The sequence below is a fragment of the Nicotiana attenuata genome, unplaced genomic scaffold, assembly GCF_001879085.1.
Source record: "Nicotiana attenuata strain UT unplaced genomic scaffold, NIATTr2, whole genome shotgun sequence".
Classification (NCBI taxonomy): domain Eukaryota; kingdom Viridiplantae; phylum Streptophyta; class Magnoliopsida; order Solanales; family Solanaceae; genus Nicotiana; species Nicotiana attenuata.
The window spans coordinates 117,850-129,388 of NW_017673160.1; the positions used below are offsets into that span (position 1 = coordinate 117,850).

The window sequence follows — 11,539 nt, forward strand, 5'->3', positions numbered from 1 at the left end:
TTGGTGTTGGTGCGGTGGTAAAGCATGGAAAAGAATTGGTTGCAGCGGCAATTGGTGCTTACGCGCTTGGTGTTGCCACTGCGGTATACGTAAGCTTAGGGTTGTTCTTGAACAAAGACGACGGAGTTAGGGGCTGAGCAACTTGAATTTTCTGTTAATATATTTCAATGTATTTCAATGTATCTCGCTGTATTTTATTGTATTCACTGTCTTTTTTTTCATTGTATTTCAATGTATCTCGTTGTATTTCATTGTATTCATTGTATTTCAATGTATCCCGCTGTATTCTATGTATTTCATTGTATTCACTGTCTCTCTATATTCCATGAATGTATTCATATATTTTTTTAATTAATATAATTTATGTATTCAGGTGTATTATATAATTTCTCTGAAGATTGCTATATTTTTGGGATATTTTTCGGTTGAGAATCTTTTTTATAACTGGAAATACAAATTTTGTGTGTTATAATTGAGTTTGTTGAGTTATATTAGGAGTCTATTATTCACTTTCCGTTTAAAAACAATGTAATCCTCTGTTTCACGCCGTGAATACAATCGAATACAATAATCTGTCCGGCTGTAATCCCATGTTTCACGCCATGAATACAGTCGAATATACTCGAATACAAAAGTCTGTCTAGCTGTAATCCCCTGTTTCACGCCTAGAAATGCTACTGTATTCATGAATACAATAGCTTAAATACATCGAATACACTCTAAAAAATCTGAAAACATAGCTGTAGGAAGTAATATAGTAAATGGTAGCTACAACTAGCTAATAACCACTAAAACATAGTGGTTTCTGAAAGTTTCTCTAAAAAAATTTGGTATGAAACGCGTTCCTCTTTAATAAGTCTTATTGGCGTGAATCCAAATTAGTCGATGCCTAAAACGAATATCATCGTAAATCTTTCAAGAATTTTTCTGCCAAGAAAAGAGGTCTTATCTACTTCCCGGTAACACAAAGTTTTGTCACTAGAAAGTAGGGGAACTATCTGGATGGGGTAAAATTGAGAAATGACAGGTGGATGCTCGACGAGTTGACACGTGAAAGCAAAAGCAAGTAAGACATGTGTCAGCAAATAGTTGACACCGGTTACGAACATGTGATCGGTGCTGAAGTGAAAACAAATATTTACTCTACTAGCTTGGTTGATGTAGTGGATACCCTTGTGACTTTTATTTACGATTGATTTTTATTTGAGTTAATACCCTAAAACCCCCTTAAACTATAATATTTTTATCAGTTTCCTACTTAAATTATTCGGTGTCCCCAACAACCCCCTAAACTATATTGTCCTTCGTATTAAAACCCCCTTGTCGCTGACCTGGCATAACGTGTGCAAATACTCGCTTGGGAGCGCGTGACAGCTGAAAAAAGCCATCAAAATGGCTCATATGACATAAAATAATGCTAATTAGCCTAACCCTCTTTCACATTTAATTCTTTTAATAAATATTCTCCATTTTTCAGTTATATCCACCTTTCTTCCTTATTTTTTAACCATTTTTCCATTTTTTTTATTTCTTCTTTATTTTTCACCTTCTTCTTCATTTTTTAACCTTTTTTCTTCAGTTCACCATATGGGTTTCCTCTGAAAAAATTTCTTCCTCTTGTTTCCTCTGAAATGATTCATTCTCTTTCTTGTTTTAGTCTTCTTTCATTTCTTACACATATTGTTGAAAGAATACCAATTTAAATATTCTTATTAAACTCAACACCTTGTAGAGAATAAAGTTGAATATCTTGAACCTTCTTTAAGTAATATGGAATTAGAGAATGTAATTGTATTTGTTGGCCAATTGATTTTTTATTTGCGAAATTTTATTTTGTGTAATTTTTTTATGTAATATAAGATGACTTTTAAGAAACACTATAAGCCTTTATTTATATTTTTCTGTGCTACTAAATGAGTATAAATGACTTATTTAATTGGAGTTTAGCATAAAGCACAATCACAATTAAACCTAAAATTAACATACTGCTTTAATATTATTTTGGCCAAAATTCATAAAATTAATCAATCATCCTAGAGTAATACATCATGAGTAAACCGTATAAAAAACTCTTTAAAAATCATAAGTTAATATAGTTAGACAGACGCAACATGGGGTTTTAATATATAGGGGAATATAGTTCAGGGGGGTTTTGGGGACACCAGATAGTTTAAGTAGGTAACTGATAAAATGGTGATAGTTTAGGCGGGTTTTAGGCTGAGTTAAATAGCCACGTGTAGTGCTACATGGCACGTGTTTTAAATAATTAGGAGCGTGTACTACACGCACCTCTAAGAATGCAATGAAGGGTTTTTAATATGAAGGGCAATATAGTTTATGGGGGTTCCTGGGACACTGAATAGTTTAAGTAGAAAAGTGACAAAAACATGATAATTAAGGAGAATTTTAGGGTATTAACTCTTTTTATTTAGGTACAACTTTTATTATCAGCCAGAATATCGCATCAATAATAACAATCAGCACCTCAATTCCAAGTAAAATTGAATCAACCGTATGAATTCACACTCATCATGTTACTCTCACGGACCAATATTATACAAAAAAACAAAAAAGGTACTTTCCAACGATTATTAAAAGTGATTAAAATGCTAAAACTATACTTAAGGTATGCCAAATTCACTTTTACAAGGTAATTAGAGTAAGAATTCATGTGCATAATCAAGAATGGAAGTTAGTCAAATTACAATCAATCATTTTCTGTAGCATTTGATGCTGTGGACAACTTCTCATCCAACAAAAAAAAGTAAAAAAAGGAAAGACAATCCTGGGGAGTTGCTACTGCCATTGAAAGTGGACCATGTGGAATAAAATATTTTTGTGTATTAGAAAATGGCTAAAAATGCAATTGAGTTGCCCCTATGCCATGGCTATAAAAGGGTTATGGAATCAATTGAATCTGCAATGGTCTGTGTACCACCAATCTTCTTCTAGTTTTTCCGTATTAACCTTTTTTTCTCATTGCTCATTGGGTCCAATTTTGTGGGCAAAAGTGCAAGAAAAGTTGCAAAAATGGCACTTCCTGAGACACAACAAGATTCAAAAGCTTTACCAGATGCTTGGGATTACAAAGGCAGACCAGCCCTTAGATCCTCCTCTGGTGGTTGGGCTAGTGGTGCAATGATTTTAGGTGCGACTTTAATTTTCCTTCTCTACTCTCTTTTATTTCCGGTCAAATTTATAAATGGCAGGATAAGGTAGGGGTCCATGTCAAACCCCGACATCTCAAAGTGGCTTTAATAAGAAAAAATGGCGAGATTAGACGGGAAGGGATAGTCTTATTGTGAGTAAGTATATCGTTTCTGGTCGAATCAGAGAACAACCCAATATTGCGATATTGATTGAGGATGAAGTACTAGTCTAACTGCCCGTATGCGGGTATGCTAATAGATGGAGGATTTTCAAGTCATGAAAATAAGAAAGTAGTTTATCTGCCATACTAGATGCTTCGTTGAATATGTTGATGCACATTCTATATAAGGAGTTGATTTGCATCCTAATTACCTGGCGATTAGATGTATACCTTTGTTAGACCTCGACCCGCTCACTCTAGTCTTAGTATGGATATATTGAAAGAAGTGCTCTAAGTGTGTATAGGGTTTTGTTTGTTCACAAAACTTTGCCTTCTCTTCTTTTTTTAGACTTTCTATTCTTTGATATTTTTTTCTTTGTTTTTCCAATAATGATATTATAGGTGTTGAAGCTGTGGAGAGGCTAACAACACTAGGGATTGCTGTAAATTTGGTGACATATTTGACTGGAACTATGCATTTAGGGAATGCTTCTTCAGCCAACAATGTTACGAATTTTCTTGGAACTTCTTTCATGCTCACTTTACTTGGTGGTTTTGTCGCCGATACTTTTCTCGGAAGGTTCGTGTATTATACTTTCTCCGTCTCAATTTATATGATACAGTTCAAATTTCGAGAGTCAAACGTCTTAAGTTGGACTGACAATTCGGACATGCATACTTTAAATGCTGGAACTTCATTTGGATTTTTTGTTTTTTTTGTTAACATCTTTTCTATTTATCTTAATTTTTGCAGGTATCTAACAATTGGTATCTTTGCCACTGTTCAAGCAATGGTAAGTGTCAATTCTTGTTAATTCTTTTCCTTATTCATGAAAGACTATATATGTGAGATTGAAATTGATGCATGTACTTTTTTAAAGAATCTGTGATGAGGAGACTCGAAATATTCATGAAAGACTATATAGCATAAATTAAATGTATGAGTCAAGAGGGAGATGAAGTCTAATCACATTCAAAAATCAGTCATATCAAAATTGATGTGAAGAGGAAATTCGAGAAAGGGAAAATGAGAAAAATTAAAAATAATGACACTTGGTCTAGTTAATTTGTTGCGAAGAGGAAAATTGAACAAGGAAGAAGAAGACTAATAATGATTCTCCAAAGAGGAAAGAGGAGGAAGAAACATTTATTCATTACACTAGTTATAGTTCTCACACATAAAAAAAATATTAATCTTTACATTGTTAGTATATATAATTCAGTTTCAAGAAATAATAATATTAATTTAAAGAATTTAACTTTTACATACTGACAATATAAAAATTTGATGGAATTTATTTTAACTTCTTGCCGTAGGTTATTATCTTATTACCTAAGTTACTGATTTCACTTATTATGGACAGTTATTAAATAATAATTATCACCAGATAGTATAGAAGATTTTTGGCAAATCTAACCAAAATTGTCATTTGTTATGATGAATAGGGTGTTACAATCTTGACCATTTCCACCATAATCCCAAGCCTACGACCACCAAAATGTGAACAAGTTGGTAGCCCATCATGCATCCCCGCAAATAGCAAACAACTTATGGTCCTATACATTGCCCTATACATGACGGCCCTTGGCACCGGCGGGCTAAAATCGAGCGTCTCCGGCTTTGGTACCGACCAATTCGACGATTCAGACAAAAAAGAAAAGGGACAAATGATAAAATTCTTCGATTGGTTCTTTTTCTTTATTAATGTAGGCTCGCTCGGTGCAGTTACTGTGTTGGTGTATATTCAAGATAATTTGGGGCGAGAGTGGGGTTATGGAATATGTGCATGTGCTATTGTTATTGCACTTGTTGTGTTCTTATTTGGGACAAGGAAATATAGGTTCAAGAAACTTATGGGCAGTCCATTGACACAAATTGCTTCAGTTATTGTGGCTGCTTGGAAAAAAAGGCATTTGGAATTGCCTTCAGATTCTTCACTTCTCTTTGAAATTGATGATATTTTTGGTGAAGGAAATAAAAAAAGCAAGCAAAAGTTGCCTCATAGCAAGGAATACCGGTGAGTTTTCATCTACTAATTTTTCTAGTTTATCTTTATATATGTTGACATTTCATGTAAATAATTTTTACACTATCAGATCACTAAATATATAAGAATTTTAATTATAAATACTGATAGTACATAACAACAACAATAAACCAGTATAACTTAATAAGTAGGATCTAGAGAAGGTAGTGTGTGTGCATGGCGAAGCCAGAAAATTTAATAAGTATGTTCAAATTTTGAACACCCTTTCCCAGTGGGTTATACAAGGGTGTTCAAAGTCTATTTTTTAATTAGTAATAAGTAATATTTTACCTTGTACATAGTATAATTTTTCGCTGAAGGGTGTTGAGTTGACCACCCTTGGGCCAACATAGCTTCGCCCTTGTCCTTACCCCTACCTTGAGAAGGTCGAAAGGTTGTTTAAACTCTCGGCTCAAGTAAGGAAAATAAAAACCAGCAACAACCGCAAGATAATAAGAAAACGGAAGCGAAGGAAATAACATGCAGTAATAGAAACATAAGAATAAGAAAATACAAAGCTAACATTAATCCTACTCATACTATAAAGATTTTTTTACAGTATCAACATAATTTAACGTATGATAGAAGGTTAGTTAATTACTAGTGTTTATTTTTACGAGTCAAGATGATTGAGTCCTAATTCTAAAAGTTAGATAGATAGACATTACCCTAGTTGAATCTTGTATAGTAAAGATTCTCTCTTTTTATCTTTATTTCTTCTTTTTTGTAAAAAGAAGATTCATTTTTAAATCATGAAAAATTTGGACCAAGGAAAATCATTGATAGGTTTCTAGGAGACTAATATAAGCCACTAATGAGAAAAAGCGTTTTCTACGTGCGACTAATATTATTTGAAGTATTGACTTGATCACTTATATTGTTTACAATTTTTTTCATAATAATTCAAAGTTGGTGTCTATAATAAGTAGGTGATAGTTATTTAAAAACAAAAATAAAATAAAAAGCAAAAGAGAAGTTGTTGCCAAACTATGAACTTATCCCCATATATAGTTGGCCAGTTTTTGATGACAAACCATCAACCAATTTGTAAATATCTAAATTATTTCCATTTTGAAATGGACAGCCTATAAAGCATTATATGAGATACTTTGCTATATGACTAACTATTGAATGTATCTTTGTATACTAGCTTTGGAGTGTGGGGGTGGGGGTGGTGTCTGCCCCTAAAATCGGAGTAGACAAACGAATAACCTAAAAGATAATTATATGTAATTGTGAATACCAAGTGAAACTATTCACTTCGAAAATAAAACAAACGACATGATTCAACGTGGTTAAACATTCTTTACATTGTCAGTGACTTGGCATGAATACAAGTTAAATTTTTTTTAAGTCATAATTCGTTCGATATTGTGATAAAGAATATAATGAAGTTTGCACATTCCCCACATAAAACTTTAGAATTTTTTTTAAAACCAAAATAGCAATGATTTAAAGGACATTGCATGTAGGTTCGATAGTAATTTAAGAACCCTTAGGGGTTGTTTGGTTGAGAAATAAGTTATCCAGGATTAATTATTTCGGAATTAGTTATCCCGAAATTATTATTCCACCCCATAGGGATAAAATAACACTATCTCGTAATTGATTATCCCTTATTTCTCGTACGAAACGAGCCCTTAAACTTCAAATCCTAGTTCCGCCAATATACGTAGGTCATAGTTTTGACCATGCTTTTGTCTTATCTTTTGCAGATTCTTGGACAAGGCAGCAATTAAGGAAGATCATGACCTTGAATCTAATGGCAATAACGTGGTAATCAACAAGTGGAAATTAGCAACATTAACCGATGTTGAAGAAGTAAAATTATTAATCAGAATGTTACCAACTTGGGCCACAACTATTATGTTCTGGACTGTCTATGCACAAATGACAACATTTTCAGTGTCACAAGCTACAACAATGGATCGTCACATTGGAACCTTTGAAATTCCACCTGCTTCACTCACAGTATTTTTCGTCGGAAGTATACTCTTGACCGTAATTTTCTACGACAGGATTATCGTCCCAATTTGTCGTCGTTTCATGAATAGACCTCATGGACTTACCCCATTACAAAGAATTTTCACAGGGTTAGTCCTTTCAATTTTGGCCATGATTGCTGCTGCCCTAACGGAGGTTAAGAGGCTAAAAGTTGCACATTTGCATGGATTGACCAATGATGCAAATGCTACAATTCCATTGACTGTATTTTGGCTAGTTCCGCAATTCTTGCTAGTTGGGGCAGGTGAAGCATTTACATATATTGGCCAACTTGATTTTTTCTTAAGAGAATGTCCTAAAGGGATGAAGACAATGAGTACAGGGCTATTTTTGAGTACACTTGCATTGGGATTTTTCTTTAGTTCAATATTGGTTACAATTGTGCATATTGTGACTGGGACAACAAATCCATGGCTAGCTGATAATTTGAACCAAGGGAGGTTATATGATTTCTATTGGCTTTTGGCTATATTGAGTGTGTTGAATTTGATGTTTTTCTTGTACTTTTCAAGAAAATATGTGTACAAGGAGAAGAGACTTGCTGAAATGGGAATTGAATTGGAAGATGATGGACCGGTTTGTCATTGAAAAGTCATAAACCACTACAACATCAACAACATAGGGTCTATTGAAAACAGTGCGTCTATCTTCGATTGCACTGGATATGCTCCACCATCAACAAAAAATAAAAAAAATGAATTTTTTTTGGCTTTAACTTTTGCCTTCTTTGATTGAGCTTGTAAAAACTCTTTATTGAAAGAGTTATGTAACATAACCTTGTTTTTAATTATATGTGCATAAGAATGGGACAGAACTAAGGTAATAGAGCTCTTTTCATTTTTCCTTTTCTTCTTAATAACATTCCTGTAAAGTCTTGCTTTAGATTTTGTACCTGTATACCACAATAATGTAAAGTAATGCAACACAAGGGTTTCATGATATTTGAAACCTTTTGTTTTGCTTTCTATCTGACTCTTTTCTCTTTTCCCCTCAAATCTAATTAGTTCCATGTCAAACAAATTTTCTTTATCGTTCTTTCTTTTATCTTTTTTTTATTCAATCCATCACTCAGACTATATTAACATGTGGTGGTGGAAGTTTGACGAAAATCCTACCTATGAAATAATCCAAAAGAATATTATACGGAGGAGGATATATACCTTAGCCTTCAGAATTACATGTAGTATGAGTCTCATTCTAATACAAGTTTGAGCAAAAGAAGAGCTTACAATAAGAGGGATTCCTCTCCTGTTTAACAATTTCGTTTTTTCTCTTCTTTTTTTTTCGGTCAGCGAATTTTGCTCATCAAGTTCTTGCATTGTTTGATATCTGCTGCTGTTAGAACACCACAATATTCGTCTTTTTGGGATTAATGATTCTGAAGTGGACATACCCCATTTGATCATTTTTCAGTGAAGATTTAGGGTTCCATGATAGAGTTATAGCTTGTATGAAGAAGCTATCCATTTTTTTCACTACACCAATATTAGCAAAGTTGATCTGCTTATAACAGTACTAAATCTGGCCTTGGGTCATAAGATGCCTTATGTGGTGAAGCATAGTCCGTTTCCAGCAACACATTGATTGTTGTGCCCATTGCTAATACGCCACTGCAGCCCTTTGAGCAAAGCCAAGGTTTCAGCTTTGTTATTACTGTGTGTGACAATAAAAGAGAAAAAAGTCAAGTATTAAATGGTAAATAACTCAGCATTTGTGAACACCTAATTTTTGCACTATTTTAACATCTCCTACATTCATTAGTATTTTACTATTTTAGTTATTTTTATCAATTTTGTGTCTTTAATTGCATATTTTCTATCATAAAAAATACCAAAAGAAAAATAGTTCTTCCTTCATTTGCGCATTTTAGGAATTAACTAACGATTTAATTGGTGAATTAATCTAGTTAATTGATCATTTGAATAAGTTATTTAATTAATTTATTTGTTTGTGTAAGTTTAGTTTAATAATTAAGATTAAGGAAGAAATTGAGCCAAATTTGAAAGAGGATGGCCAAAAGTGCAATTGAAGGGCTGCAAGGGAAGGAGTAAGAAACGACGTAGTTTTGGCTTGAAACTACGTCGTTTCCTTAAGTGAATCAAGAATCAACTTTAGCCATCAGATTCTTTAATCCAACGATCTACAATTGACTCTCCCATCCATATAAAATGTTAAAAATCAGATTTTTCTCCTCATTTTAATCCAAACCAAAACCCTAGCCCCCTATCTTCTCTCCCCACTCCCTGTCGCTGCCGCCCTTCACCATGGCGGCGCCGCCGTCCTCCGGTGACAGTCACCCTCCAACAAACGCCAATCTCTTCCTCTCCTCCTCCTCTACCCTAATCCAAGCCCCAAATCCCTCGAATCCTTCTCAAACACCACTCCAAAAAACCGAAACACTAGCCACCCCTTTCTCTTCAAATTCGTCAGGTTTGAGACCTCACCATCATTTGATACCCTACATGGGTGTGTTGTTCTTTCCTTGATCTATCACATAGTATTATCTTGAGCACTAAATTCTGGCGACCACCACCGATCGCCGCTTCTGCCGGCACTGCTTATCCGTCTTATATTTTTTCTTTCCATTCGATCCAAACGCACTTGTTTCCTTTTGGCAAGACGCCGGAATCTATTTGTTTAGCATCTGCCAAAAAGAAACATGCGCCTCGGGGTCGGAAAGCCACCACTTGGCATCCTCGGCATCGTCTCATTGCTCGATTTGATGTTGAATGTCCCGGAGTTTGGTATAAGCTCGCACCCTAATCTTTTCCCTTTTTTTTCGTAATTTCTGTTTTTTCCCCATTTAAGTTTAGCTTTTAGTTTAATTTTCTGTTTTCAATCGATTGTTAATCCGTGATAGTTAGTTCGTATTTACATTCATTAACATTCTTTAATGTTGGTCGTTGCTTAATATTTTCGAATCAGGGACTTAGTCGTTTGTTTAGGATTGCTATTAATCGTTGTTCAATAGCTTATCAATGTTCATTTAAGTTGTTTTTAGGTAGTGTTTCCTGATTAGAATCGTCTGATGTTTAGTTCCCATAAATCGATTGGCTTTAGTTTAGTTTGCTTGAATATTTAGTTCGATTACATTTTAAGTCTTGTTTCTGTTTTGCTAGTTCGTAGTTAGTTTGAGTTTGAGTATATGAGCTGAATTTCAGTCATGTGTTGATAAGAAAGCTGAATACTTGAGTATAGGGTACATAGTTGTTTACTTTTTACTGTTCAATGACTATTGGAGTGTAACGACCCGACCGGTCGTTTTGAGCTTTTGCACATTGCTCGCCAGTTCTCGGGCATGAATTGCTCCATGTAGTATATTATGACTTATGTAAACCGTTGGTTTTGGTTTTCAGGGTAATCATAATGAATTTGGAAGAACAGTTCTCAGTTTGAAGCTTGAAATTTGAAATGTTTGACCAATATTTGACTTGCTTGTATATGATCTCGGATCGGCATTTTTATGATTTGGTTAGCTCCGTTAGGTGATTTGGGACTTAGGAGAATGATCGGAATGCATTTTGGAAGTCCGTGGAAGGTTTAGACTTGAATTGGCGAGTTAAGATTTTGACGATTTCCGGTTGGTAGGTGAGATTTTGATATAGGGGTCGGAATGAAATTACGGAAGTTGCAGTAGTTCCGTTGTATCATTTGGGATGTGTGTGCAAAATTTCAGCTTATTCGGACGTGGTTTGGTTGTGTTTTTGATCAAAAGCGGAATTCGGAAGTTTTTAGAAGCTTAGGCTTGAATCCGAGGTGTTTTGGTTGATTTGATGTTGTTTGAAGTGTTTTGATGATTGGAACAAGTTCGAATAAGGTATTAGGTTATGTTTGTGCTTTCGGTTGAGGTCCCGGGGGCCTTGGGGTGATTTCAGATGGTTGTCGGAAGAGTTTGAGGTTTTGAGAAGTTGTAAATTTTTGCTGCTTCTGGTGTTTCCGCAACTGCGGATTTGGGGACCGCAGGTGCGATGCCGCTGGTGCGTAAAGGAGACCGCAAAAGTGGTTCTGGCCGCAGAAGCGAAGACTTTGACCGCATCTGCGGGACCGCAGGTGCGGTACCTGGGTTGCAGATGCGGAATCTGAAGGAGTTAGTAAAACCCGTAGAAGCGGGTGTTTTTCCGCAGAAGCGGAAGCGCAGGTGCGATGATTTAACCGCAGATGCGGAGATTTTTCATTTTAATGAAAACCGCAGATGCGG

At 34.9% G+C, this 11,539-nt stretch overlaps 1 protein-coding gene across 1 annotated transcript; it reads left to right on the plus strand.

Moving 5' to 3' along the window:
* The first annotated feature begins 2,920 nt into the window (after window positions 1-2,920).
* On the plus strand, window positions 2,921-8,313 carry LOC109215601 (protein NRT1/ PTR FAMILY 6.3-like). Its single transcript, XM_019379704.1, has 5 exons — window positions 2,921-3,148; window positions 3,713-3,890; window positions 4,065-4,104; window positions 4,757-5,328; window positions 7,053-8,313. The coding sequence occupies exons 1-5, from the start codon at window positions 3,031-3,033 to the stop codon at window positions 7,927-7,929; spliced, it is 1,785 nt and encodes a 594-aa protein (XP_019235249.1). The 5' UTR covers window positions 2,921-3,030; the 3' UTR covers window positions 7,930-8,313.
* Window positions 8,314-11,539: the final 3,226 nt, after the last annotated feature.